Below are 26,324 nucleotides of genomic sequence, written 5' to 3' on the forward strand. Positions count from 1 at the left end.
TGGGGGGGACCCACCCGGGGGGACCCCCCTAGCAGCCACACAGACCTAATTTGGGTTTCTAGATCCATTTTCCGGGCTTGCAGGAACCTCGTCCCCCCTCTACATGTCTGTCCTAGAGAGTTAATTATAGCTTGTACCGACGAGATGCCCAGCTCTGCCCTGGGCCTTTTTCAGTGTCCACACCCCGCTGTACGGATGAGCACTCTGAGGCTTTGAGAGGCTAAGGGACTTGCCCAGGGTCACTCAGCAGGAGCATGGCAGGGCAGGCCTCAAGCCCAGGTCTGAAGCCAGTGGGCATCGCCCCTGGTCGGGTAGACGTGGGAACCAGTGGAAGAGGCACCAGCTGCCAGGAAGAGGAAGGGGAGGCTCGTGGGCTGCAGTTACATCCTCAAGCAAACTCCGCCAGGGGAAGTCGCTGCAAGGGAAGTCGCTGCAATGAAAGTCCCACGAGAAGAGGAGCTTCAGTTTCCAGTTACTACACTACCAGCTGCCATTTATCAAGTGCCAAGCATTTCCCAAGCATAAACCAGTTGCCCCAGGTACCGCATAAGCGTGGTTTGAGCCAGCCACACCATCCTGTCTGAAAGCAGGCAGACCAGGCCCCTCCCTGGGCATCTGAAAACTCCCCTGGGGAAGGGTACCCAGGACGGCCTTGGCTCCTCCGTTCAGTTTCAACGGCAGCCTGGCCAACAACACCCCCGAACACACACACACACACTGCACCTCGTGGTGGGGGAAGCTGGGCACCCTGACCCCCACCAGCACAGCTAACGCCAGGTTGCATGAGGTTTTAGGGGTTTTTTGATTTTCTTTTTAAAGATTCTTTTTTTTTTGATGTGGACAGTTTTTAAAGTCTTTGTTGAATTTGTTACAGTGTTACTTCTGTTTAATGCTTTTGGTTTTTTGGCTGCAAGGCGTGTGGGATCTTGGCTCCCTGACCAGGGATCGAACCCACATCCGCTGCACTGGAAGGTGACGTCTTAACCACTGGATGCGCCGGGGAAGTCCCTGGTTGCATGTTTGTTAAAGCCAAACTGAGGCCTGAAGAGAGCACAGGGGGTTCTAGCACAAAAACGTAAAACTACAATGTTACCAGGCACTGCCGGCCCCGGAGCTCATGGGCCGTGGCCTTGCCCTGAGGGCCCCTGGGTCTCTCACCCAGCCTGCCCCCATCTCGTGGGGGCCAACTTGTCCTGGCTTATCTCTTTACTCCCCCAGACTCCCAGGGCCCTGGCTCACAAGTCCTGACCCACCAGAGGAAGGCAAGTGAGTCAGCCCCGTGTCTTCCTAACTGGCAGCTTTGGAGGCTGATGTCGGTCCAAGAATAAAAAGAGTTTTTAGGCTCATCCACCCATGAAACTGATCACTCCTAATTCAAGAGGCAGTCGTCCCAGGATAGATAGGAGCTTCAACCCCTAGGGTCAGCTCTTTAGATCATCTTTACCCCTGAGAGACTTGCTTCATGCGATATCAACCTCGCAGCAACCCCGCTGAGTAGGATGTGGGCATCCCCAAGTCACAGACTAGAACACTGAGGCTTGAGACAATGGGCTTCCCTGGTGGCTCAGACAGTAAGGAATCTGCCAGCAACGCAGGAGACCCAGATCGATTCCTGGGTTGGGAATATTCCCTGGAGTCGAGAACGACAACCCACTCCAGTATCCTTGCCTGGAGAATTCCGTGGACGCAGGAGCTGCGGGCTACGCTAAGAGTCAGACATGACTGAGCGAGGCTTGAGAGGATAGACTCACGGAAGCAGAGTTGTAGATCCGGTCTCTGAAAGCAGGTCCGGAGTCTGTGCGCTCCATCTTCCGGTGGGAGTGCAGAGAGCTTGGCTGACAAGACTGAGACCACCAGACTCGGATGCCCGCTGGCCCGTGTCCAGGGGTCTCTGTCCTGTTTGACTTGATGCCCCACCACACCAGGGGTCTCCCTCTGCCACAGGAATCAAATGCGAAAAGCATGGCTGAGATTTCCTTTTCAATGAAAATTTCCTTGAAATGCTACAGAGCCCTTGCAAGATGTCGACTCTGCCCTGGGAAGCCTCTGAATGGGATGTAGTGGGAAGAGCACAGCTGTCGATGAGAGGGAGGCCTGGCTCAGAACCCACCTCTGCTGCTGGTGTGCTGGCTGTGTGACCTCAGGCCAGTGACTTAACCTCTCTGTGCCTCGGGGGCCGCATCCTAGAAACAAGGGCTACCACCTACCTTCCAGGGCGTGTGCGCGATGCTTGGTGCACAGGAGGCCCACCTTTAATGCTAGTCCCCGCCTCCCTGCCCCCGAGACCAGCAGCTGCAGAGATTCCTCTCCGGGCTCAGATTCCTTCATGGCAGCCTCCCAGCTCCTGCCTAATAATAGCTCTTTATCGCATTAGGATGCATCAGAGAAAGCAGTGCTTTCCTTTTCTGGGTAATTAGAGGTAATTAGCATTGCCTTCGTGCCGCCCTCCTATTTTCCTTGAAAATTCTTGCTGGAGGAGACGTTGCTGGCAACAGAGTCCTCATGACTGCTGTTGGCAAGCAGTGCCTGCCCCATGCTCAGGGCTGAGACCTAAGGACCCGCCTTCTCCTGGCCGGGCCCACGTGGGCAGAGCCCTCCGCATTAGCCCAGCGGCAGGCACGGGACACAGACCTGGTCTGCAGAGGCTCCTGACCTCAGGACAAGCCTGAGCAGGGGTGAGCCGGGGTCAGGCTCTGACACAGACGGGAGCATCTCCAGGAAATGAAGCAGACGAAGGCCAGGCTGCCTGATGCTCTCTCAGCCTCTCCTGTGTGGGGACTGGTTTGCAGCAGATGGGGGTTTCTGCCTCCCCAGGGACCACCTCATGTGGCTTCTTAGGGAGCAGAGATCCAGTCAAGGGTCTCTGGAATCTTGGTGATCCAGAAGAAATGCCAGCTGACTTCCAGGACTTAGCCCAGGTCTCGGCACACAACGGTGGTGGTTAGTTGCTCAGTCATGTCTGACTCTTTGTGACCCCTGGACTGCAGCCCGCCAGGCTCCTGTGTCCAAGGGATTTCCCAGCCAAGAATACTGGAGAGGGTTGCCATTTCCTTCTCCAGCAGAGCTTCCCAACCCAGGGATCGAAGCCGGGTCTCCAGCTTTGCAGGCAGATTTTTAACCAACTGAGCCACCAGTGCACAAAATAGACACTCAGTTATAGTAACATTAGCCAACACACCATACACTGCTCTGCATGGGCTACAGACCTTATGTCACTTGATCCCCATAGCTGTCCAGTGAAGTAGGAGTAATGACCCCATTGTACAGGTATCAATGCAAAGAAATAGAGGAAAACAGTAGGATGGGAAAGACTAGAGATCTCTTCAAGAAAATTAGAGATATCAAGGGAACATTTCATGCAAAGATGGGCTCGATAAAGGACAGAAATGGTATGGACCTAACAGAAGCAGAAGATGTTAAGAAGAGCTGACAAGAATACACAGAAGAACTGTACAAAAAAGATCTTCACGACCCAGATAATCACAATGGTGTCATCAGTCACACTCACCTAGAGCCAGACATCCTGGAATGTGAAGTCAAGTGGGCCTTAGGAAGCATCACTATGAACAAAGCTAGTGGAGGTGATGGAATTCCAGCTGAGCTATTTCAAATCCTAAAAGATGAAAGTGAAAGTGCTGCACTCAATATGCCAGCAAATTTGGAAAACTCAGCAGTGGCCACAGGACTGGAAAAGGTCAGTTTTCATTCCAATCCCAAAGGAAGGCAATGCCAAAGAATGCTCAAACTACCGCACAGTTGCACTCATCTCACATGCTAGTAAAATAATGCTCAGAATCCTCCAAGCCAGGCTTCAGCAATATGTGAACCGTGAACTTCCAGATGTTCAAGCTGGTTTTAGAAAAGGCAGAGGAACCAGAGATCAAATTGCCAATATCCAATGGATCATGGAAAAAGCAAGAGAGTTCCAGAAAAACATCTATTTCTGCTTTATTGACTATGCCAAAGCCTTTGACTGTGTGGATCACAATCAGCTGTGGAAAATTCTGAAAGAGATGGGTATACCAGACCACCTGACCTGCCTCCTGAGAAATCTGTATGCAAATCAGGAAGCCACCATTAGAACCGGACATGAAACAACAGACTGTTTCCAAATCAGGAAAGGAGTACGTCAAGGCTGCATATTGTCACTCTGCTTATTTAGCTTATATGCAGAGTACATCATGTGAAATGCTGGGCTGGATGAAGCAAAAGCTGGAATCAAGATTTCTGGGAGAAATATCAATAACCTCAGATATGCAGATGACACCACCCTTATGGCAGAAAGCCAAGAGGAACTAAAGAGCCTGTTGATGAAAGTGAAAGAGGAGAGTGAAAAAGTTGGCTTAAAGCTCAACATTCAGAAAAGTAAGATCACGGCATCCAGTCCCATCACTTCATGGCAAATAGATGGGGAAACAAGGGAAACAGTGGCCAACTTTATTTTTCTGGGCTCCAAAATCACTACAGATGGTGACTGCAGCCATGAAATTAAAAGATGCTTGCTCCTTGGAAGAAAAGCTATGACCAACCTAGACAGCATATTACAAAGCAGAGACATTACTTTGCCAACAAAGGTCCATCTAGTCAAAGCTATGGTTTTTCCAGTGGTCATGTATGGATGTGAGAGTTAGACCATAAAGAAAGCTGAGCACCAAAAAATTGATGCTTTTGAACTGTAGTGCTAAAGAAGACTCGAGAGTCCCTTGGACTGCAAAGAGATCCAACCAGGCCATCCTAAAGGAGATCAGTCCTAAATAGTCATTGGAATGACTGATGCTAAACCTACAACTCCAGTACTTTGGCCACCTGATGCAACGAACTGACTCCTTGGAAAAGACCCTGATGCTGGGAAAGATTGAAGGCAGGAGGAGAAGGGGACGACAGAGGATGAGATGGTTGCACGGCGTTACTGACTCGATGGACGTGAGTTTGAACAAGCTCCAGGAGTGGGTGATGGACAGGGAGGCCTGGCATGCTGCAGTCCATGGGGTCGCAGAGTCAGCCACGACTGAGCGGCTGAGCTGAGCCGGGCGGGTATAGAAACTGGGGCTGCAGCAGGGCACACTGCATGTGGGTGGCAGAACCCAGAACCTCCCTGAGCCGGGACTCTTCACCACTGCGTTCACGCTGCCTGTGTCCACACATTTCTGTGGCTTCTTGTCAGTGACCTCCAGCCCTCAGGCATTAAGCCTGTGACGTGCATTATCTCATTGAATCCTCACAACCAGCCCACATGGTGTATGTATCTTTATTAGCCCCATTTTACAGAAGAGGAAACTGAGGCCTGAGAGGTAAAGGTGCCCCCAAGGGGTCTGATAGTCTTGGAAATGGTTGGGCAGATGGCAGCAGCTTTGGTTTGGAAAGTCGAGGTGTCTTGCAAGGCAGGAAGCAGGAAGCCCTGCAGCCCCCTCACCTCGCGTCGATAAGCCTGAGCATCTGCACGTTTCAGGGCTGGGTGTGGGGCGTCGGGTCCTGCCCTCCCCCACACAGTCTATCAGAACGGAGACCGAAGCTAGCAGACGCGAATGGTGGCATGTTGTGAGTGTTGTCACAGGGGAGCCCCCAAGAGGGTCCGTAACCAGCGTGGGAACGCCAGGGAGGCTTCGCAACCCCAGGGACATCCAGCGTGTCTCCCTGTGGGAGGAGGCCCTCCGTTGAGGTGGCAGGAAGACGGTCTTGGGCTGCAGCCTTTTCGTTTCGCTGCTCTGGGCCTCCGTTGCAGCACTCAGCGTCTTCCCTCTTGGTTGTGGCATGTGGGATCTATTTCTCTGACCAGGGATTGAACCCAGGGCCCCTGCATTGGGAGTGCAGAGTCTCAGCCTCTGGACTGCCAGGGAAGTCCTGGAAACTTTATCCAGCGCCAGCCACAGCAGAATGCTCCCCTGCACAGAAGAGGTTCTTCTCCCGCCCACCTCACTCCTGCTCTCCCGTTCCCCCAGCTCCCTGTAAAATCAGAGCTTTGCCAGCCAGTTCTTCCTCCCGCTCCATCTTTGCAGAATAGCAGCTCAGGGGCCAGGGTTGGCTGAGGCCTGGACCAACCTGTGGCCAAGAAAGGCCAGAGCTGTGCATTCTGGGGCAGCTGCACAGTGCTATTTCCATCTGGCATTGGCTGTGGCCACAGATGCCTCCCTTCCTTCCTGTCCTGCCTGCCTCCACCCAGCCCTAGTACCAGCCCTTTGTCAACATTGAAAAGGTATAAGGAGGCCATCGTTGTTTATCCCTCTGGGTCTAGGTTTCTGCTGGCTGGAATTCAGATGTGATGGCTTGAGCTTCAGCAGCCATTTTGGGTTCCCAAATGGATCAGCCCAGCTAACTCCCTACCTTCTATCTCTCCTTCCAAGAAAACTAAAGTAAAGGGACTCGCATGCATGGCATACCTACTGTGTGCCAGGAGCCGCGCCTTGTGGTTTGTATTATTGCTTCCCACCACTCCCATGAGATGAGATGGGCGTCACTAACTCTAACTGGGTAATGTCCCTTTTTAAACAGAGGTTTGGGTCATATGGAGCAGAATAGTTCCTGCAAAGTCCCAGGCTGTTGAACTCTTTTAGCAAATATTTAAGGTATGCAGTATCATGGCCCTCATTTTTACAGATGGAGGAGCTGGTGTTCAGGACATTGTACAGACTCACCTCGTTACTAGTAAGAGACAGAGGCAAGTCTAGAACCCCGATTTCTCTGATTCCAAACTTAGGTGCTTTCTAGCGCCATGCAGCCACTAATGTCCACCCTCTAGGAAAGGATGCCTCCCTACCTTGACCTCCACCCTGAGCCCAGGGATCCGAAAAGCCTCTTCTGTGTGTGTGCACGTACGTGTCTCACTGAACGGTCTTCGAAAGCAGTTGCACAGCAAACAGCAAGAGGGAGGCAGGTTCTGGTTATCACGAGGAAATAAAGCCCCACGGGGGCTTGTCTTCTGTGCTATTGCGCGGTCGCCGGGCCAGCCCCGTGTGGTTTCTGGCCAAGTGGGAGTGCCGGCGCTGCCAGCCGGGCCTTTGTGCCGTCTCCTCAAGTCCCAGCCAACCTCCCCTCTGTTCCCTGTCTTCTTTTTAAACAAAACCTTCCTCTTCAGCCTTGAGAGACGGTCCAGTCTTGTGTTTGCCTTTGGCACTAGAGCAGGCCCCCTAAGCTGGCTGGGGAGAGCATGAGGCTCCGTTTCAGGGAGAAGATTTGCGCGAAGCAGCTTCCACAGTCAGCCTCTCAAACACACTCTTCACAGGCTGCGTGTCATTAGGCAAATCACCGCCCTCCTCTGGGCTTCTCTCTTCTCATGCTGTTTAAGGTCTTCCCGGCCACACCCTTGACTTTCCGTGAAGAGAGAAGGTCTGGATTCAGAGTCCGGCTCTGACATCTGTGTGACCCTGGGCAGGTCCCTTAATCTCTCTGCCTCATTGCTTCGTCTGCAATTAGCACCCAATACCTGTCAAAGGAGTATAGCCAATAAATGTCTTTCCTCCAATGTATTAAGGACCTGCTGCGTATCCTGCCTCGCCCATTATCACAGTTAGGCGTCGGCACTCCAGTTACACCCCTATTTTTCAGTCACTGACATATATCCCAACACAAAAACAGAGAAGTCTCTTTTCTCTCAGGAAGGGAACCGGCACTTCTTGACCCTTGTGTTAATGAAGATTCTGTCCATAACAGAGGCCCAGGTGAAGTGGCTTAAACTCACAAGAGATGATGCTGCCACATAGGAAAAGGCCAGAAGAGGCATTTCAGGGCTGGTGTAGAGGCCGCACAGCCTTCAGGGGCCAACACTCTCTCTCTTGCTACTCTGCCAACCTTACGTGGCTCACGATGGCTGCTGAAGCCCTGGCCATCCCGTCTGCATTCCAGCCAGCAGGAAAGAGGAAACAGGGAGAAAGCAGAAGCATTCCCCCTTTTAAAGAGACTTCCAAGGAGCACCGAATAACGCTGTGCTTCATCTCATAGGCCAGAGCGCATCACCATAGTGCACTCCACGGCCAGGGAGGCTGGAGAATACGTCCAGCTATCGCTTGGTCTTATGACTCAGGGGAAGGAGGAGAGGGAATCGTGGGAAGCCCCTTGCAGTCTTCCTAGCCATAGCTCTATTCTCGATTTCAGAAGTATTCCTGGGGGAACCTTCAGAGCAACCCTCTGAGGTACTCACTCTTACTGCCCCCATTTTACAGCTGAGGCAAGTGGAGGTCAGGGGGATACAGGGCTTGCCCATGGTCCCTCCGCTGGTGAGCCACAGAGCCCTTCCACTGTAACCTAAAGCTGCAGACAGAGAATGGGAGCTGCCACTCCAGACTTCTATCGGGAGGACCTTTCCTGCCCCCACAGGACCCAGACTGTAGAGAAGCTTCCTTTTGTTGTTCAGTCACTCAGTCATTTCCCTTTGTGGACCGCAGCGCGCCAGCCTCCCTGTCCATCACCCACTCCCGGAGCTTGCTCAAGCTTACGTCCATTAAGCCAGTGATGCCATCCAACCATCTCATGCTCTGTCGTCCCCTTCTCCCACCTCCAATCTTTCCCAACATCAGGGTCTTTTCCAGTGAGTCAGTTCTTCACATCAGGTGGCCAAAGTATTGGACCTTCAGCATCAGTCCTTCCAGTGAATATTCAGTGTTGGTTTCCTTTAGGATGGACTGGTTTGATCTCCCTGCTGTCCAAGGGACTCTCTAGAGTCTTCTCAAGCTTCCTTTATCTTTATTTAATAAATTCTAGAGCAGCCTTGAACCCAGAGGCTTCCCACTCACTCTGGATTGGAGAATCATCGAGGGTTGGAGTGATGGTGTTGGTTGATGACACGGGGAGAGGCCCAGGGGTCCTGGGAGGACTGGGCTCTGTGGTGCTCACTTCCTGCCCTCTTGCAGGTCAGTGGCCACTTGGACTATGCCAAGCAGATGGACGTCATCCTGAAGGCCGTGGGCATCCGCACCAAGCCCAGCTGGGATGAGAAGGGACTCTTGCTGGCCCCAGGCAGCCTGCCCCAAGAGGAATCCCGCCAGGCGGCAGCCACCTCTTCATCAGATCAGACCACCAACCAGGATGGGCAAACCCAGGGTCCCACATCCGGAGACACCCCCAAAGCAGCCATACCCCCTGACCTCTGCCAAGCCCAGGTGCCAGCGGAACTGGACCAGTCTGAAGGGGCCTCCCTTCCTGCTGCTACCAGGCCTGCTGAGAGCCCCCCTCTCTGCAGCCATGGCCTGGGCACCAACCCACTGGGCTGCCCTGCCTGTGCCCGTGAGACACAGGGGCCCTGCCCAGGGCTTGACTGATCCGAGGAGAGTCACCTTCCCAGACTGCTTCATGGAGCACCCTCTTACTCTGCTTCACCTGCTCCCCCGCCACAAGCTCTGGAGATGGAGAATCTCTACCACTGCCTTTGCTAAATTGAAGACGTTGGTACTGGAAGGACAGGGGCTTGTAAGGAGACACTGTCCCTTCCCCGAGGAATGGAGGCCAGAGCTCCACAGAGTCAAGCCAGCACAGTACGGATCCCTGGGGCTGAACTGGCTGGGTACCTCCTGTGCTTTGGGTCAGCGCTGGGGGTCAATTGCCCGTCCGGAGCTCTCTGGAGCCACCCTGGCAAGCTCTCCAGCCTCAAGAGCCTGGTGTCCGCCCACCCCTCCAACCACTGTCCAGAGCTGTGCTCCAGCCCACAGGCACCATGGGGGGGTGGGTCCAGTGGGGAGCGGACAGCTTACCCTCTCTGCCCTTGGGAGATCTGATGAGATTTTCCTTGTGCAGCCATCCAGGCCGAGCCCTGCACAACCACAGGGGCGGCCATCAGAAACATGTGACGTGAAGGCCCCCCCACAAAGCCACAGGGGGGCCCTGAATATAATGGTTACAGAGCAGAGTGCACAGACTCTGGGTCTGCAGGCAGTGTGGACAGGAGCTGGGCCTGGGACAAGAATGAAGTACGTGGGGGGATTTCCTATGGCAGAAACAATGGTGTGATGATCATAATAATAGATAATAACACTCGCTACCATTTATTAAGCATCTACCGTGTGCAGAGCACTTTGTACGGATTGTCTCAGCTGACCCCTCACAACAACCCAGTGAGGTAGGTACTATTATTGTCTTCGTTTTCACCGTCAGGCCCAGAGCGTTTAGGGAACCTGCCCGAGATCACACAGGTGATCAGCCTCAAAACCCAGTCAGTCAACCTCCAGAGCCCGAGCCCTTAGTCACTGTAGCTGCACCCCTGACCCCTCCTCCTTGGTGCTCCCACTGGCTCCGAATGACAGAGCCGGACATGACCCCTCCCCCGCACTGTGCGCTCGGGGAGGCCGGAGCCCAGGCAGAGGGAATGTTGACAAGCCCGGGAGGAGGCAGCTGGGGTTGGAGAGAATCGGGGGATTAGAGTATTGGAGCTGAATCGGTCCTCGGGGGATGTGTGTTTGTTCCTTCAGCAGATATTCAGAGCCTGTTGGTCCAAAGCGCTGCTGGTCACACAGCCTGCTGCTGTTGGTCCAAACCGCTCATGTCACCCACGGAAGACTCAGCCCTGAGAGAGGAAAGGACGTTGCTGAGGTCCCAGAGCAAGCTCGGGCAGAGTCTGGACCAGAACACAGGACACCCGCACCCAGAGTCTCTTCCCCCTTCACCAGCGGCTTCTCCAGCCCGAGTAGCCCTTCAAGCAGATTCAGTCCACACCGCAGTCACCACCTCAGCTAGGGCTTATTGAGAGTCCACTGGGGCAAGCCTGGGGCTAGAAGGGGAGCCCGACAAGCACCGTGGCCCCTGCAGAGTCAGTGGCATGGCCAGAATGGAGTCTCCATGCTCAGTACCATGGAGAGCGCCAGGCCGCCCAGGGTGGCCCCTGGGATCGCGGTTGGTAGAACTTGGTGGGAAGATGGGAGGGTGGCGGGCAATGGAGTAAGAAAAACCTCAGACTGAACGGGAACCTAAAGCGGGTAAACTTTGGGAACCAAGAGTTCCTCATCAGAAAAACAAAAAGCAAGTCCTGTGCCGGCGTCCACCTGCCTCCCCCACGGCACCTGCCCGTACCAGGGATGGCTTCTCTACAACTCTGCTGACCCAGTGCCCACGGCTGCTTCCCTCACTGACCCCAGGGAAGGCCAGAAGGCAGCAGGAGAGGGACTGGTTCTGTCCTCATCAGATGGTTCCCTTCTAGGCCAAAGGAAGCCCAAGGTAGGGAACACCCATCCTTGATCTTGAGCAAGAACCCAGCAGCTACCCATGTGCTGCCAGGAGGGGCAGGGCAGCAGCCTAGCCAGGGGTTGGGGAGACAGAGTCAGATCGTGGGCTGCGGGCCAGGGCTGAGGAGGAGGAAGGCAGGGGTAAAAAAGTGGGAACAGTGGCCCTTCCTGGCCCTCCGCCAGGGGCCAGGGGATTGGATGGCCAGGAGTTACAACAGCAGCAGGGACCACCCACTAACCACCTGCCAAGTACTGGGCGTTCTGTGCCCACAAGGCCCTAGGAGGCAGGCATCGTTTCCCCATTTGCATGTGGAATACCAGGCTCAGAGGTTAAGTAACTTGTACAAGGGCTGGAAAGCAGTGAAGCGGAGGTTCAAACTTTGCCTGCCTGACTCCCAGGCTCAGATATTTACTATGCAGCACGTATATCCTGAGAGCCTAGCTGGTCTGAAAACTGTCTAGCCAGACATCCTCAGGTTAAAGATCCCCTGAGCCAGCACATCTCAAACCATAACGTGCACACGATTCACCTGGCGACCAGCAGGTCTAGGGTGGGGCAGGGGCGTGCACTTCTAACAGACTCCCGGGAGCTGATGCTGATGGTCAAGGCCCGCAGAGCAAGGGATCTGGCCCAGCGCTGAGCCACCTCTGCAGACAGAGGCATGGCTCCCACGCAGGCTGATAAGATGTGCAAGGGAGGTGACTGCCTGCATCCTAAGCTGGATCAAGAGGGCCTCACCCCACTCCTGGGAGTCCTCCAACCCTGCTCTACACACACACACCAGTTACACTCAGTGGTGAGGCATCCTGGAGAAAACTGGCCTAAAGCCAGCAACCAGGCCTCCAGGTTGGAGGCCTGCAGTGTGCAGGGGATCCTGACTCAGTGCCACCCACTGGAGCTCAGAATGGCTCCCCAGAGGACCTGTAGCCTCCTGGTTTTAGCCAAGGGCTGGTCCAAGGCCTTGGGGGACCTGATCCCATCCAGTCCAGTTCTCCACGCCTGCATCAGTTCGTGGGGGTCCCAGGCAGATGCGGCCGCAGCTCAGGCTCCGTGCGATCGATGCTGAAGAAGTTGACGGTAGTAGAGGCCCTGGCAGGAGGGGGTGGGTCCCGGGTGGCCTCGCCAGGCAGCAGCAGCTGGGCCGTGAGCTGCGGGCCAGGAAAGCCCCCGGAGCCCGAGCCCGAGTCCGAGTCCGAGTCCGGCGGCAGGGGCAGGGGCAGCACGTGCTGCAGGCTCAGGCCGGGCCGCGCGCCGCTGTGAGAGGTCCGCACGGAGGGCGAGGCGAGGCCCGGCTGCTGCTCCCGGGGGCCGCGGGGACACGGCAGGAGCCTGCCCAGAGCCCGCCGGAAGTCCCGCATGAAGAGAGGGTAGATGATGGGGTTCATGGTGCTGTTGCAGTAGCCCAGCCACGTGAGGACGTCAAAGAGCCCCAGGGAGATGCAGCCACACACGGCCTGGAGGGGGCGGGGGGACATCCTGGAGCCGGGGCGCAGGGCACCCCACCCAGCGTGGATGCGACAGACCGCAAACACGCGCTCTCAGTGGCTGCCCGCCCCCCTCCCTCCCCAGCTCTGGGGGTGCAGGGTCAGCGGTGGTGGGATTCGGGGCCTCCCCAGCAAGGCGGGGACTCACCCACCCCCAGCGGTGGCATTACCTGGACTATGTTGGCCACAAAGAAAGGCAGCCAGGTCACAAAGAACATGCCCAGCAGGATGCCCAGGGTCAGGCTGGCCTTTAAGGCCTTCCTGCTATGCTTGCTGGCTAGACGCCGGCTGTCAGCTGACTCCACCCCTGGGCGTGGGGTCCTGGGCACCTGCAGAGAGGAAGGCCACGTGACTTGTCTGCACCTCTTCCTGGCCCCAGACTGAGCCTTAATCCTAATTCTAGGCCGAGCCCTTAACACACTCAGCCTTGACCCTTGAATGGGCTCCAGCTGTAGTCCTAGCCTGAGCCCTGACCCTGACTCCAGGCTGAACCTTGACCTTGGCTTCAGAGTGAGCCCCTCAATAAGCTAAACTCTGCTCATGGCCTGACCGCTGATACCTGCCACAGATTGAGCCCCACACAGCCACAGTCTCAGACTGAGCCTCCAGCCTGGGCCGGACTGGGCCCAGCTTTAGCCCCAGACCGAGCCTTGATCCCAGAAATAGAAGCCTTTGTCCTGGTCCTGCCCCAGGCCCTGACCCTGACTAGCAGTGCACAGGGAGCTCTAGGAAGGGCGGTGAGACTTCCCAGGGGCTCGTGTTCCTGCTTGTTGGACAGTGTCGAACGCTGTGCTTTGCAGGGAGTGAGGGCCTCCTGAGCTGTTGGCTTTGTGTCTGGACGCAGTGTCGTCCTGCACTGCACTTGGGCACTTCAAGAATTAGCTGCAATTGGACAGTACTTGACGAAAGAGGACAGCTGCTGTGCGAGGCTTGACAATCTCTTTGCCTGTGAATTGATTCTCTTGATATTTTGGAGTGACAGTTTTGCACCACTGTTTTCATGATCCACAAAATAAAGTTTATTTTGAAAACATGTGCAATTAAATATCTTATAAATCACTAGGGATGGGAGTGACCTTGGTATTTTAGACTTGGATTTCACTGTGGACTTAGAGACAGCTTCATTCCCACACAGGGATTTCACGAGCAGGAGCTGGGAGAAGAGGAGGAAAAAGGAGAGGCTCTGCAGGAGACAAGGCCTGAGGGGCTCGAATGTGGCTTTTATAAACTGGAGACCAGGAGTCCCAAAACATAAAAGGCTCTCTGTACTGGATGACCCATTAGCCCAGCAGTTCTCTTAATGTTTTTCTGTGAGCCCACTGAAATTCAAATGAAATCTACACAACTTACTCCCCAGAAAACAGCTTTTGTAAATGTTTACAAACACACACACACGTGTATACACACACAGAAGAAAAAATTTCCCACATAGCCAGAGAGTTCAGAGACCACTGCAAAGTCCATCCCTGAAACCCCTAGGAATCTACAAAAGCTGCAACGTGAAGCCCTCCTCTAAACCATGTGTTGTAATCAACTTGGATTTTCATATATCCTCTACACAAAGTGAAACCCACCTATGTGGACAGCTTATGTAGATACTGGGGTGAGCATAATTCACTAGACTATGAAAGGGTATGTGTGCTGCCTGGGAATACACCTGGGCTTTAAAGGCCAAAGATTCCCCCCAGCACTTCCTAAAGTGTGCAAGAGCCCAGCTTAGCTCTTGAGGCAACCAGAGACAGGCTGGGGAGTCAGGAGGAGGCAGGAAGCAAGGAGCCAGGTTCCCAGGCAACCTTCGCAGATGGAAAGGGGCGGAGGCAAAGCCAAGATGCATGAACCCCCCGGGAGCATTAAAGCCACCCCCACTCCCACATGCAGGAACTCCCCCTCCCAGCCTTGTTCTCGCTTGTCTCTTCAGGGTACCCAGGCTTGGTTCCTGTCCAAGGTGCTGAAACCCCAGATGCGTGCTGTCCTTCTGTGGGATCTGGAATGGCGGTGGGCAGGAGAGTGGAGACAGGCACCCTGTAACTCCTGCTTTTCGATGTATTTGTCCAGGTGAAATCTGGTTAGACAAATATCAAGGCTCACACAGGGGAGCCTAAAAGAGGCTCTTGATTCTTCCCACTTTCTTGGTGGGGCACAGAGGCGAGAGCTGGGCTTTTAAAACAAGTGATCAGGCTTCAAACCGTGCCTCTACCACTCACTCACTTGTGATCTTGAGAGAATCAGCTTCCACATTTGTCAAATGGGAGAAAACGCTCAGCTTATGGAGCTGCTGTGAGGCTGCAGATAATACGCATATGCCCTGTGCTGGACACGGAGTTAATGCGCGCGCATAGCAGCCCTGACATCGTTCAGTGGTGTGTGGATGAGGCTGGGGAAGTTTGTAGCGCCCTCGGGAGCTGGTCCTCCTGCCAACAGCTCAGGCTTTCCAAAGCAGCGCAGACCTCAGGACAAAGGCTCTGACTCACTCACTGTGCGGTAGCCAGGGAGAAAAGGAGGGTCTGCTTTCCCTCCCCTCTCATTCTCTCTTCTCCAGAGTGGACTCTCTGTGGCTCCTGTGGCCCCACTGGTCAGTCTGGAGGGAGAGCCTCCTGCTTCCCCAAAAGAATCTCCTAAGAGCCGCTCTGACTTTGGATTGCTGCCATCAATGGGGACAGACAAGAGGAGGAGGGAGACACCATCTCCCGCAGGCCCCAGCCACACAGGTAACCCCTCACCCCTGGAAGCCTGGTGAGGAGGCAAGAGACAGCCATGATCTTGCCAAGGCTCTCGGGCACTGGGGAACCAAGGCACTCGGGGAGATAAGACAGGGGCCATCATCGGGGAGGGCGACCCAGAGGGTCAACCATGATCTGAGGGTCCCTCTCCAGTCTTCCTGGGAAGAAACCTGCATTTTCCTGCCTCTTCTTCTCCCCAAAGAATTGACTCAAGAAAGCAGGCAAAAGGGAAGAAACTGAGGCTCAGCGAGAGTAGGGGGCCTTCCCAAGGTCACACTGTGCTCAAACCAAAGCACCACAGACCCCCTACGCCGTTAGCCCCACTTACTGAGTGCTTACAATGCGTCTGCACCTGATACTCATTCTGTCGTTCGGTCTTTCTGGGAGGAAGGTGTTATACTCTTCATCTTGCAGATGAGGCTGAGAGAGGCAAAATAGCTAGCCAGGAGTCACGCAGCAGACAAGAGTTGAGGCAGGGAATTAAAGTCACCTCCGGCTCCAGACGCTGAGCCTTCTCCACTTTACCATGCTGCTTCCATTCTGGAGGATGATAGCCCCAAGCAAAACCCCACCACTCTTAGCAAGAGGCCCTGGTGGAACAGAAGCCGAGGGCCACCACCAGCCCACACCCTGGGGTCCGGGCAGTGCCATCCTGCTCACCTCCCTCTGCCCTAAAGCCACCTTAGACCCCTCGTGGCATGCTCTGTTGTTGGCACGTCCCTTACATCACCACACGTCTGTGGCGTTTCCCACTGTCAGAGGGGGACAACTTGGCAGGGCCCTGCCAAGAGGGAGGCCTGCCTGCAGGACCCTACATGCATAAACAGCTGTACACCTGTCTGTCCACTCAGCACGAACAAGGATGTATTCCGCAGCTCCATTCGTGACAGAAAAAAAATGGAAACAGCTCACAAGTCCATCAGAGGAGAGCGGTTAAATAAACCCTGGCTTAGAAAACTATAGTGAAAGTCACTCAGTCGTGTCTGACTCTTTGTGACCCCAGGGACTGTACACAGTCCACAGGATTCTCCAGGCCAGAACACTGGAGTGGGCTGTCATTCCCTTCTCCAGGGGGTCTTCCCAACCCAAGGATCAAACCCAGGTCTCCCATGTTGCAGGAGGATTCTTTACCAGCTGAGCCACCAGGGAAGCCTTAGAATACTATACAGACGTTTAAAAGGGTAAATACATTCCCACCATAAAATACTACACAGACGTTTAAAAGAACAAATCGATCCCACGGAAAGATCTCCACGACACAGGATCAAGTGATAACAGCAAGTTGCAAGACCAGACAGACAGCCTCTGTTTAAAAAAAGACACAAAGCAAGGCGTAAGTTTCTTTAGGCACATAGACAAATACACAAACACGGAGGGAAAGAGCTGGAAAGGCATGGAGAGACAGGAGTGGGAGGGCCTGGATGAGGCCAGGGGGCCTTTTACTTTATCGCTACTGATGAATTTTCGTTTTAAAGTGGACTTACATATTCCCTCGAGTAATTTCAAATTTGTATGACCAGCTAACCATGTGCGCTCAGTCACCTTGCTGTGTCCAACTCTTTGAGACCCCATGGACTGTAGCCCACCAGGCTCCTCTGTCCATGGGATTTTCCAGGCAAGAATACTGGAGCGGGTTGCCATTTCCCCCTCCAGGGGACCTTCCTGACCCAGAGTTCCAACCGGCATCTCTTGCACCTCCTACACTGGCAAGCAGAACCTCAACCACTGTGCCCCCTGGGAAGCCCAGCCATCTAATCATAGTGTGAAGGTGCTAAGTAGACGTTGGAGTTAGCCTGCCTGGTTCAAACTGTGACTCTGTTACTAAGTAGCTGAGCAACCTTAAGCAAGGTACTTAACCTCTCTGGGCCTCAGCCCTCTTCTCTGCAAGCTGGCAATTCTCATATGACATCCACCTTGTAGGACTGTAGTGAGGATTAAATAGGATAATAGAAAGTTACTTGAATGGTGCCTGGTACATAGTAAGTACTGTGTGGGTACTGTTGGTTACTAAGAGTGAGTACTGTTAGTTACTAAGTTAGTGATCATGGTTGGTGTTCATTGTTATTTGTATGCACCTCAGCTCCTTGATAATGGTGATGAGGCTGCTGATGGCAGCCGCGCTTGTTTCTGCCCCTAGGAAGACTCAAAGGGGTGAACTTCCAGCGCCGTGCATTTCACCATTGAGAGGAAAGGACAGAGCTCACATTCGTCAAGCAACAAGCAGCTACTGTGCACCAGGCATATAGAAAGCATCTCACTGGTGCTTCAAACAGCCTCAGACGATAACTGGGAGAGAGGGAGGCGAGCAGCTCGCCCAGAGTCAACCCGCTGCAGTGAGAGAGAGGCAGGATTTGAACCTGGGTCCAGACAGACGGACAAGCCCCCCGCCCCGCCCTGGCTGCAGCAGGCTGCCTCGTTCAGAGCGGCGGCCCAGCCTGTCACGCTCAGCTCTGCTCCTGCTCACCCCCTCCTCCCCCTCTGAGATATTTCTGGGATCACAGCCTCCTCTGAGGGGGAGGAGGCAGAGATGGAAGGGAAGACAGATCCCTGGGACAGAATGATGCATAGCTGGGTGATGGAGGGTGAACAAAGCTGGGGGAGGAGGGTCAGGAGGAGAAATGGAGGGAGGGAGGGAGGGAGGAGGAGGACACGGGGTGCAGAGGAGAGGGGCTGAGGCTGAGCCGAGGGGGAGGAGGAAGGGGGAGGATGGGCGGAGAGGAAGGCGTGGGGAGAGCGTGTGGCCACAGAGACACAAGAGCCCTGGCAGAGAGAACAAGGGGCGCAGGACACAGGGGCGCCCAGCCGGGCCGCCTGCTGCTCCCCAGGAGGCTGAGCGCCCACAGCGGTCCTTCTGGAACCCCCCAAGGGTGAGCACCATCACCACAGGGGCGCCCACCTCTCACACATGCGTGCACACACTTGCCCTGGCTGCATCTCACGGGCACCCTCACCAACTCTCACGCCCGCCTCCGCACCCCCAGCCACAGCCCCTGCCTGACCTCTGAGCAGGACTCCTTTCTCAGAGCCCTGGGGCTGGGAGGACCCAGCTGAAACCACTGAGCCAACCAGTGGCTTTCCAAGAGCTCTCTATTGCATCAACAGGCAGATAGAGGCAGAAAAAGACGCTCCAGCCAGCTCGACAACCACGTCTGAAACTCCGGAAGGGCCAGGACTTCAGGGACTGGGAGCCAGCCCCCGTCCCTCTGTGGGAAAGCGAGAGACTGGTTCGAGGAAGGAGCCAAGGGTTCAGTGGGGCCAGGACGGGAAGGAAGGGGGCCTAACAGCCGCCCCCACCCCCCGCCAAGTTCTGTTCCTTCTCATCAGTTCCGCTGGGTCCAGGCAATGAAAACGCCTCCACCCCCAGGCCGATGTGCCACCTCAGGTGGCGAAAGAGGGTCACAACCCAGGAGGCCAGAGTAGGATGGCCTCCCAGAAGCCATGTCCCCAAACACAGGCAGTTCTCCAGGCAGTACGGAAACTAGCCGGCAGAAAGCTTGCTTAGTATCTGGGTGGTTTGGGAAGCCAGCTGAGCGATTTTAAGCCAGGTACTTGCTGGATGGTGGAGTCTGACACTTCCTTATTCAAATCAAGAGAAAAGGCGTTCCAGAAAGCAGGAGACAGTCACACAGACATATTTCAGGCTTGAGAGGCCGAGAGTCATTCTGCCTCAGAGGCAGTGCGTGTGTGTGCTAAGTCGCTCAGTCGTGTCCGACTCTTCGTGACCCTGTGGACCACAGCCCGCCAGGCTCCTCTGTCCATGGGATTCTCCAGGCAAGAATACTGGAGGGGGTTGCCATGCCCTCCTCCAGGGCATCTTCCCGACCCAGAGACCGAACCCCCGCCTCTTACGTCTCCTGCGCTGGCAGGCAGGCTCTTTACTGCCAGAGCCGCCTGGGAAGCCCAGATACCAAATGACCCACGAAGACGCCTCTCAGCCTCTGGTGTTGTGACTTCCTTGATTTTGCAAACATGCGCACAGGGAGTGATAGATTTTTGATGTTTACTAGAAGAGACACCCTTCTTATAAGCTCCAGAACACTCATCATGATAGGGTTTCGTGACTACCATCTCTCTCTCCAACTAGAACATAGATTTCAAGAGGCAAGACCTTCTCAGACCCACTCATGCCCGCACTCACAGCCCAGGACAGCTCCTGCACAAGAGAGGCCCTCAACGGAGTTCCCTGGTGGTCCCACGGCTAAGACTCCGTGACCGCAATGTAGGGGCCCAGGTTCCATCCCTGGTCAGGGAACTATATCCCACATGCCGCAATGAAGACTGAAATCCCATATGCGGCAACTAAGGCCCAGGACTTCCCCGGTAGCTCAGCTGGTGCAGCGTCCGCCTGCAATGCGGGAGACCTGGGTTTGATCCCTGGTTTAGGAAGATCCCCAGGAGAAGGGAAAGGCTGCCCACTCCAGTATTCTGGCCTGGAGAATTCCATGGACTGTATAATCCACAGGGTCGCAAAGAGTTGGACACGGCTGAGTGACTTTTCACTTTCAAGACGCAGTGCAGTTAAATAAATAAATAAAAAGAAGCACTCCCCATAGCACCGAGGAAGTGAATGCGCTGAGAGGCGCAGGGTCCATCAGCTACAAGGACTGCTTCTACAAGTGGACGAGAAGGGAGAAACGTGAGCTGGGGGTGAATCCTGGGCTCTGTGGAGCACCGTGTCCATTTCGTTCCTTCCATCACTGTGCAATGAACACTCACGACCCTCCTTCAGATGCTGAGAATCCAGCAGTCAAGACAGGTCCTCACCCTCACAGAATTACATTCTAATAGGAGGAAGCAAACACGCCAATGATAAGTGGAAAGTACGCAATCTCTGCTATTTGCTGCTGAGAACAACTTAGGAAATGAGGGCTGGAGGGGATCTGTGCAAGTGTGACCTTGTTACTAACCAAGCGGTTAGTGAGACAGCCAAGCAGAGGCCAGAGGAAAGGGATGGAAGTCAGGGGGAGATCTGTGTGGTGACGTGAGGTTCCCCAGGCAGAGACAACAGAAGGTGCAAAGGTCCTGAGGCAGGAGTGTGCTTGGTGCTCAAGGAACAACAAGGAGCCCAGTGCAGCTGAGACAGAGAGAGTGAGGGGATGGTGGGAGATGATGGAAAAGAGACCAGACAAGGGGCAAGGAATAACACGACAGGGCCTGCACTCTTCTCTTTTTTCTTTTGGCTACACCTCCCAGCTTGTGGGATCTTAATTCCCCGACCAGAGATCGAACTCAGGCTCACAGCAGGGAAAGTGCTGAGTCCTAGCCAGCGGACCACCAGGAAGTTCCCAGGGATCGCTATGGCTGCAGTGTAAGTCGAAAGGAAGCAAGAATGGGCTCAGGAAGCCAGTGGAAGATCAATGCAATAACCTGGGCATCAGATCGAGGGCTCAGCCACTGGTCAGGGATGGGCAGCAATTGACACATGAGAAGTGGTCAGGGCCTACATGCGTTTTGAATATAGAAAGCACACAGGGTGTGCAGCAAGAGAAAAAGAGGTTGCCTCCAAGGCTCCTGGCCTGAGCCACTCACATCAATTAGTCGATATAAGGGACACAAGTCAAGGACTACATCTGGAGCCTGGGGCAAAAATCCCAGATTCTGTTGGGGGCGAGGAAAGTGAGTGGTCCAGGCTGGAAGTCATCAGTATGTACGTGGTACTTCCGGTCACAGGATGAGACGAGCTCACTAAGGAAGTGAACGTAGGAAAAAGCAAGGAGGTCTGAGGACCGAGGCCGGGGAGTGCCTCGGATGGTGGCAGAGCAGGAGGGCCTGGCAGAGGAGACTGACAGGCACAGCCAGTGCAGCGGGGCACGGGACCCAGGGTGGTGATCTTGGAGCCTGGTTTCAGGGGCATGTCACCGCCGGCTGCCAGCTCGACGCTCAGACCCGGGCTCTGCGCTTGGAACTCCCTGACCAGACGTGCAACTGTGGGCAAGTGGCCTCCCCTCATCGACCCTTAGTCCTCCAGCTGTCCAACAGGGACGGGGATTATTGGCCCCTGTGGGTGTCCGGGGACCGCCCCAGTAGCTCAGTGGTAAAGAATCTGCCTGCCAGTGTAGGAGACACAGCTTCGATCCCTGACCCAGGAAGAGCCCGCACACCACGGAGCGACTAAGCCCGTGAGCCACAGCTAGAGAAAGGCTTGCACAGCAACGAAGACCCGGCGCAGCCAAAGATAAATAAAAAATTTTTTAAAAATCCAAGTGCCAGCTGGTTAGCTTCACGGAAAGAAAATCTGTGTGTCACAGGCACTGCCATAACCAAGAATCTAGACCTCTCCACTCCAACCCCACCAAGACCAGCTCCATACCTCCTTAGTCATTAGGGCAGAGTGAGACGGGGAGATGACCTTGGATGGTGAATGAACACCCAACGAAATAACTGAGTCACAGAGAACAGAGGCCTTTAGCGCGCCCTCCCAGCTGCTCTGGTTATGTCAAGAGAAACGTCTCATGCTGATGCTACCCTATCTTTAACATCCCTCCAACATCTAACAAGGAGAAAGCAGGCCTTGGGCTCAAGCGTCTCCAGCCATCCAAGCTGGACTTCAGCAACACTGCTGCGGCTTCTGCGGCCTCATTGAAGTTGTGGTTCCGATCACCTTCTATTTCTGGCAAGGATACTGATTTTCCGTTAGTGAAAGAGATAAGAAGTTTTCTTGCTAAATAAATTCACGGAAGTAAAAAGATGAGATGACTCCAAGAAATCGCTAAGTAAGTACATATGGCTGCAGAGACTCGCAGACTGTGTGAGGCTGGGTGGCAGGGTAGCAAGGCAGATGCCTCGAGGCAGTTCCCAAAAGCCTGAAGCTTGGGAAATGCTCCTTTACAAGAACCCAGCGAGAGGGTGTGGATAGCCCATGGCAGCCATCCTGAAGCTCAAGAACCAAATCAGGGTCACAGCCACCTGCAGAGACTGGAGAAGGTTCTCCAGTGAGTATAGATCAGGAGAGAGCTGGCTGCAGCCAAGGCCTCCTGTCCACCCAGGACGCCATCATCCGAGCTGATGGGCCTCACTGCAGGGGTGACATGGACAAGCCACGTGGGGGCTGCCAACCAGGATGTCAGCCTCTCAGCTCCGTCTATCCAGTAACCCCCACCCCCCAAGGGACCTGCCACCCTGCAGACACCTCCCACACCTGAGGCCACATCTGGAGGACACTGGAGAGCGCCGCTGGGACCTTCCTGGGGGCCCGTGGTCTAATTCTGTGGGGCTCGGGCCTGGCAGTCTGAACACCCAGCCCTGGGCAGAGAGGTGCTAGGACTCAGGCGCTGTGCAACCCACTCCGCTCTAGACACTGCAGGGCCTGCAGCTAAGAGCACCCACCCCATTCACAAGGAGTCAGGGGACACTTCCTAGGTAGGGTGGAGCTCGAAGCCCACCCAGAGAAGCCAGCCCTTGTGGGAGCTTACACACCAGTAAGGGAGACAGACAATGAACAAACCAACAAACTGGGAGTCAAGACGGAGAATAACAGGGTAGCGGACGGCGGGGCGGTCTGCAGACGGGGTGGTCAGGCTGGGCCCCTGGGAAGGAGTAACCTGTGAACGAAAGAGTCAGCCAAGGACGGCCCCAGGGGAAGAACATCCCAGACGGCACAGCCAGTGCAAAGACCTGGGCACACCTCTGGCGCCTTCTGGGAGTGTCAGAAGGACATGCAGAGCTGGTGCAGAGAAGCGGGGAGTGGGTAGGGGAGGGAGTGCAGCTGGAGAGGCTGGCAGGACCAGGTCCCAGGCCAGATCCTGGCCCGGGTCTCCTCTCCATCTTGAGAGCCAGAGGGAGCCGCTGAAGGGTTTGGAGCCAAAGAGTGAGGGGACTGCCCTTTTGTTTCTCTTTGTGCAGAAAATGGACAGGAGTGGGTCTGGGATGGAGGCAGCGGGAGACTATCAAAGGCTCCCAGGTACGGGACTTCCCCGGTGGTCGGGTGGTTAAGAATCCGGCTTCCAATGCAGAAGACACAGGTTCAGCCCCTGGTTGGGGAAAGAAGATCTCATGTGCTCTGGGGCAACTAAGCCCCAGTGCTCCTGAGCACCTCACTGAAGACCCAGCACAGGAAGAAAAGAAAAAGGCTCCAAAGTAAGAAGCAACGGTGGCTTGGATCAGGAGATCAGGAAGGCGCCCTCGGGAATGACACAGGTATGGAGGGGCTTGTGAATGCATCCCATGAGCATGAGAGGGAAAGTGTTCCCAAGCTTCTGGGCCATGATGCCATGATGGTGCCACTGGTCGTGACGGGGAAGATGGGTGAGGAGCATGTGGAGAGAGCTGGGCCCGCCTGAATGCCCTGGTGCACATGTTACCCTTGAGAAACGCGCCCACGTCCTGGCGGGTCCTGTGGACAGCTGGGCATTGCGTCTGGCGTTCAGAAGGAAGGTGGGCGCTGGGAATGACCACTTGGAAGTGCCAGCAACGACTGCTCATTCCTCCCCGGCCCCCACGCCCGGGTCTCCCTGCGCGTCCTGCCCCGTACCTGCAGCGTCTCCAAGGCCTGGCCGGCAGCGCCGGTGGAGAGGGACGCCACCTGGACGGCCTGCTTGCGGGCGGCCAGCAAGATCCTGCTGTAGGTGAAGCAGATGGCGCCCGAGGGCAGGAAGAAGGTGAGGCCCGACGCCACGAGGACGAAGGGCAGGCTGGCCAGCAAGCGGCACTGACCCGGCGCGGATGCCCGCGCGCGGCCCGGCTCGTGCCAGCCCAGCAGCAGGGGCAGGAAAGAGGCGAGCGCGGCCAGGCTCCAGGCGCCGAGGACCAGCGCCAGGGCGCGCGCGGGCGTCATGCGCAGCTTGTAGCGCAGCGGCGAGAGGATGAGCAGGTAGCGGTCCAGGCTGATCAGGCAGAGGTTGAGGATGGAGGCGCTGCAGCACATCACGTCGAAGGCGGCCCAGAGCAGGCAGAGGCCCCGCGCCAGCACCCAGCGGCCGTACAGCACGTTCAGCATGGCCGGCGGCATGACCACCAGCCCCACCATCAGGTCCGACGTGAAGAGCGACACCAGGAAAAAGTTGGAGGTGTTGCGCAGCGCGGGCTGCGCGCAGATGAGCGCGATGAGCAGCGAGTTGGCCGCTGCCGTCAGCGCGATGACCACGCACAGCGCGGCGGCCACCCAGCCGCTGCCCCCGGGTGCCCGCGGCGGCCCCGAGCCCCAGTCCGGGGTGCTGTGATTGGCGGGGCCTTGCTCTGGGACCATGCGGGCGGAGGGCGAGGACGTGAGGCCCCAGAGCGGTCCGGAGGAGGAGGCGGGGTGGGCGTGGAGGCTGGCTGCTGGGAAGGCGGGGATGGGCAGGGGACCTTCTGGGTCAAGGGTCAGCACCCGGAGGGGGATGGAGAGGAGATTTGGGGGCGTCCTTGGGTGGGATGCAGAAACACCTGGGGCAAACACCTGGGTAGGAAGTTTGGGAGGGGGCACCTGAGGAGCAGGGTCCTCTAGCAGGAGCGAGTGGCAAGTCAGGAGGACGGGAACGCGGACTCGGGGCGTTTGGCCGGGTGGGCATAGAGGCCCTCGAAGGCGCGGGTGGCAAGATGGGTCGAGGGCAGGGACCCGGGGAGCCCGGGGCCGCTGGGCGCTCTCCAGGCCGGGGCAAGCCCCTCTCGGCGAGTGGACATAGAGAGGTGCCAAGGAGGACCCGGGGTGCTGGGGGTCGCAGGGTGGGAGCCCCACGGGCCAAAGCCAAGCCCCCGGCGGGGAGCGCAGGTCTCGGACCCAGCGCAGAGGCACCCCGGGCTCGGGCGGACGCGGTCCCCGCGGCGAGCTGGAGGACGCCGGCTGGCCCGCCGGGAGAGAAGGACCCCCTCCCCACCCGGCCGCGGGTCTCCGGCCCCGCTCCCGCCGGGGCTCGGTACCTGGAGCGCTGCTCCGCCGGCGGCGACTGCGACTGCCCGGGAGAGGCAGCGGCGGCCGCGGGTCGGGCTGGCGCCCAGGGACCGGGAGACGCCGAGAGGGCCCTGCGCGCGCGGAGGCGCGGTGGCTGCTTCCAGGAGCGCGCGGTCCCGGCGCCGCGGAGCCTGCGTCCCGCCCCGCGGTGGGCGGGCAGAGCCGAGCTCTGGCCCCGCAGGCGGGCGGGGTCCCCGGCACCCCTGTGCCTGCAGAGGGATGATCCGAGAGCCGGGCCATGTCAGATCGCCTCCCAGCTCTAGGGCCTCTACCCGGCCCCCGCCACGCCTGCCCCTCCCCACTCACACTTGGCGCAGGAGGAACTCGGAGAAGGGGCCTGCGGGCCACCTTCATCCAGGACTGCTTCCAAGAGGGGGCTGCCCACGCGCTACCAGGGCGAGCCGGTTGGGAGATATCGGGCAGAGCGCTTGACATATGTGTACATATATGTTACGATATGTTGTTGTTTAGTCGCTAAGTCATTTCCCGACTCCCGCAGCCCCATGGACTGTAGCCCGCCAGCCTCCTCTGTCCATAGGATTTCCTAGGCAAGAACACTGGAGTGGACTGCCATTTCCTTCTCCAAGGGATCTTCCCCACCCAGGGATGGAACCTGCATCTCCTGCACTGATGGGCAGGTTCTTTACCAATGACCCACCTGGGGAGCCCTATATAATATATAATTGGTTGCGCTTCCTTCAAACCTTTAATTTAAATAGATGGTTCCTTCCCAGCAGAAACCATCCTGTCCCCCCCGACAGTGCCAGGCACTAAGGGTGAAGGATCAAGCTGTTGGCACTCTCAGTCTCCCGAAGAGTGGGAACAGGGAACCCCCAGGCCAGGTGGGGTGGAGTCACCGCAGGTAGACAGGCCTGGCACACCTTGTGTATCCCTGCCCCCTCCCGCCCCTCACAACCGGAACTAAGAGTCTCTACTGGACACATCACAGGTTAATATCATGGATTCAGTCAGTCAGCTCAGTTGCTCTGTCGTGTCCGACTCTTTACGACCCCATGGACTGCAGCACGCCAGGCCTCCCTGTCCATCACCAACTCCCAGAGCTTACTCAAACTCATGTCCATCGAGTCGGTAATGCCATCTCATCCT

General features: G+C 56.2%; 2 protein-coding genes across 13 annotated transcripts in view; one reads left to right on the forward strand and one right to left on the reverse strand.

Moving 5' to 3' along the window:
* Positions 1-9,981, forward strand: part of TMCO4 (transmembrane and coiled-coil domains 4) — a 104,192-nt gene extending 94,211 nt beyond the window's left edge. For all 12 annotated transcript variants that reach the window (XR_011254128.1, XR_011254129.1, XR_011254130.1 and 9 more), the window contains one exon: positions 8,844-9,981. Coding sequence is in view for 9 of the 12 variants with exons in the window: in XM_069575111.1 (XP_069431212.1) it covers positions 8,844-9,251 (408 nt within the window). In the remaining 3 variants the exon portion in view is untranslated. The remainder of the gene's footprint in view (positions 1-8,843) is intronic.
* Positions 9,982-12,149: 2,168 nt separating this feature from the next.
* HTR6 (5-hydroxytryptamine receptor 6) lies at positions 12,150-24,533 on the reverse strand. Its single transcript, XM_069575118.1, has 3 exons — positions 23,820-24,533; positions 12,800-12,958; positions 12,150-12,599 (listed from the first exon to the last, which is right to left on the reverse strand). Exons 1-3 carry the CDS (start codon positions 24,531-24,533, stop codon positions 12,150-12,152), a joined length of 1,323 nt encoding a protein of 440 aa, XP_069431219.1.
* Between the last annotated feature and the right edge of the window lie 1,791 nt (positions 24,534-26,324).

The sequence above is a fragment of the Ovis canadensis genome, chromosome 2 (assembly GCF_042477335.2).
Source record: "Ovis canadensis isolate MfBH-ARS-UI-01 breed Bighorn chromosome 2, ARS-UI_OviCan_v2, whole genome shotgun sequence".
Lineage (NCBI taxonomy): Eukaryota > Metazoa > Chordata > Mammalia > Artiodactyla > Bovidae > Ovis > Ovis canadensis.

Coding starts and splice junctions, on each gene's coding strand:
- HTR6 (XM_069575118.1), bottom strand. CDS start 24,533: ATGGTCCCAGAGCAAGGCCCCGCCAATCACAGCACCCCGGACTGGGGC. Junction 12,959..23,819: donor AGGCCTTGGAGACGCTGCAG/GTACGGGGCAGG, acceptor TCCTCTCTGCAG/GTGCCCAGGACCCCACGCCC. Junction 12,600..12,799: donor TTGTGGCCAACATAGTCCAG/GTAATGCCACCG, acceptor CGCCCCCTCCAG/GCCGTGTGTGGCTGCATCTC.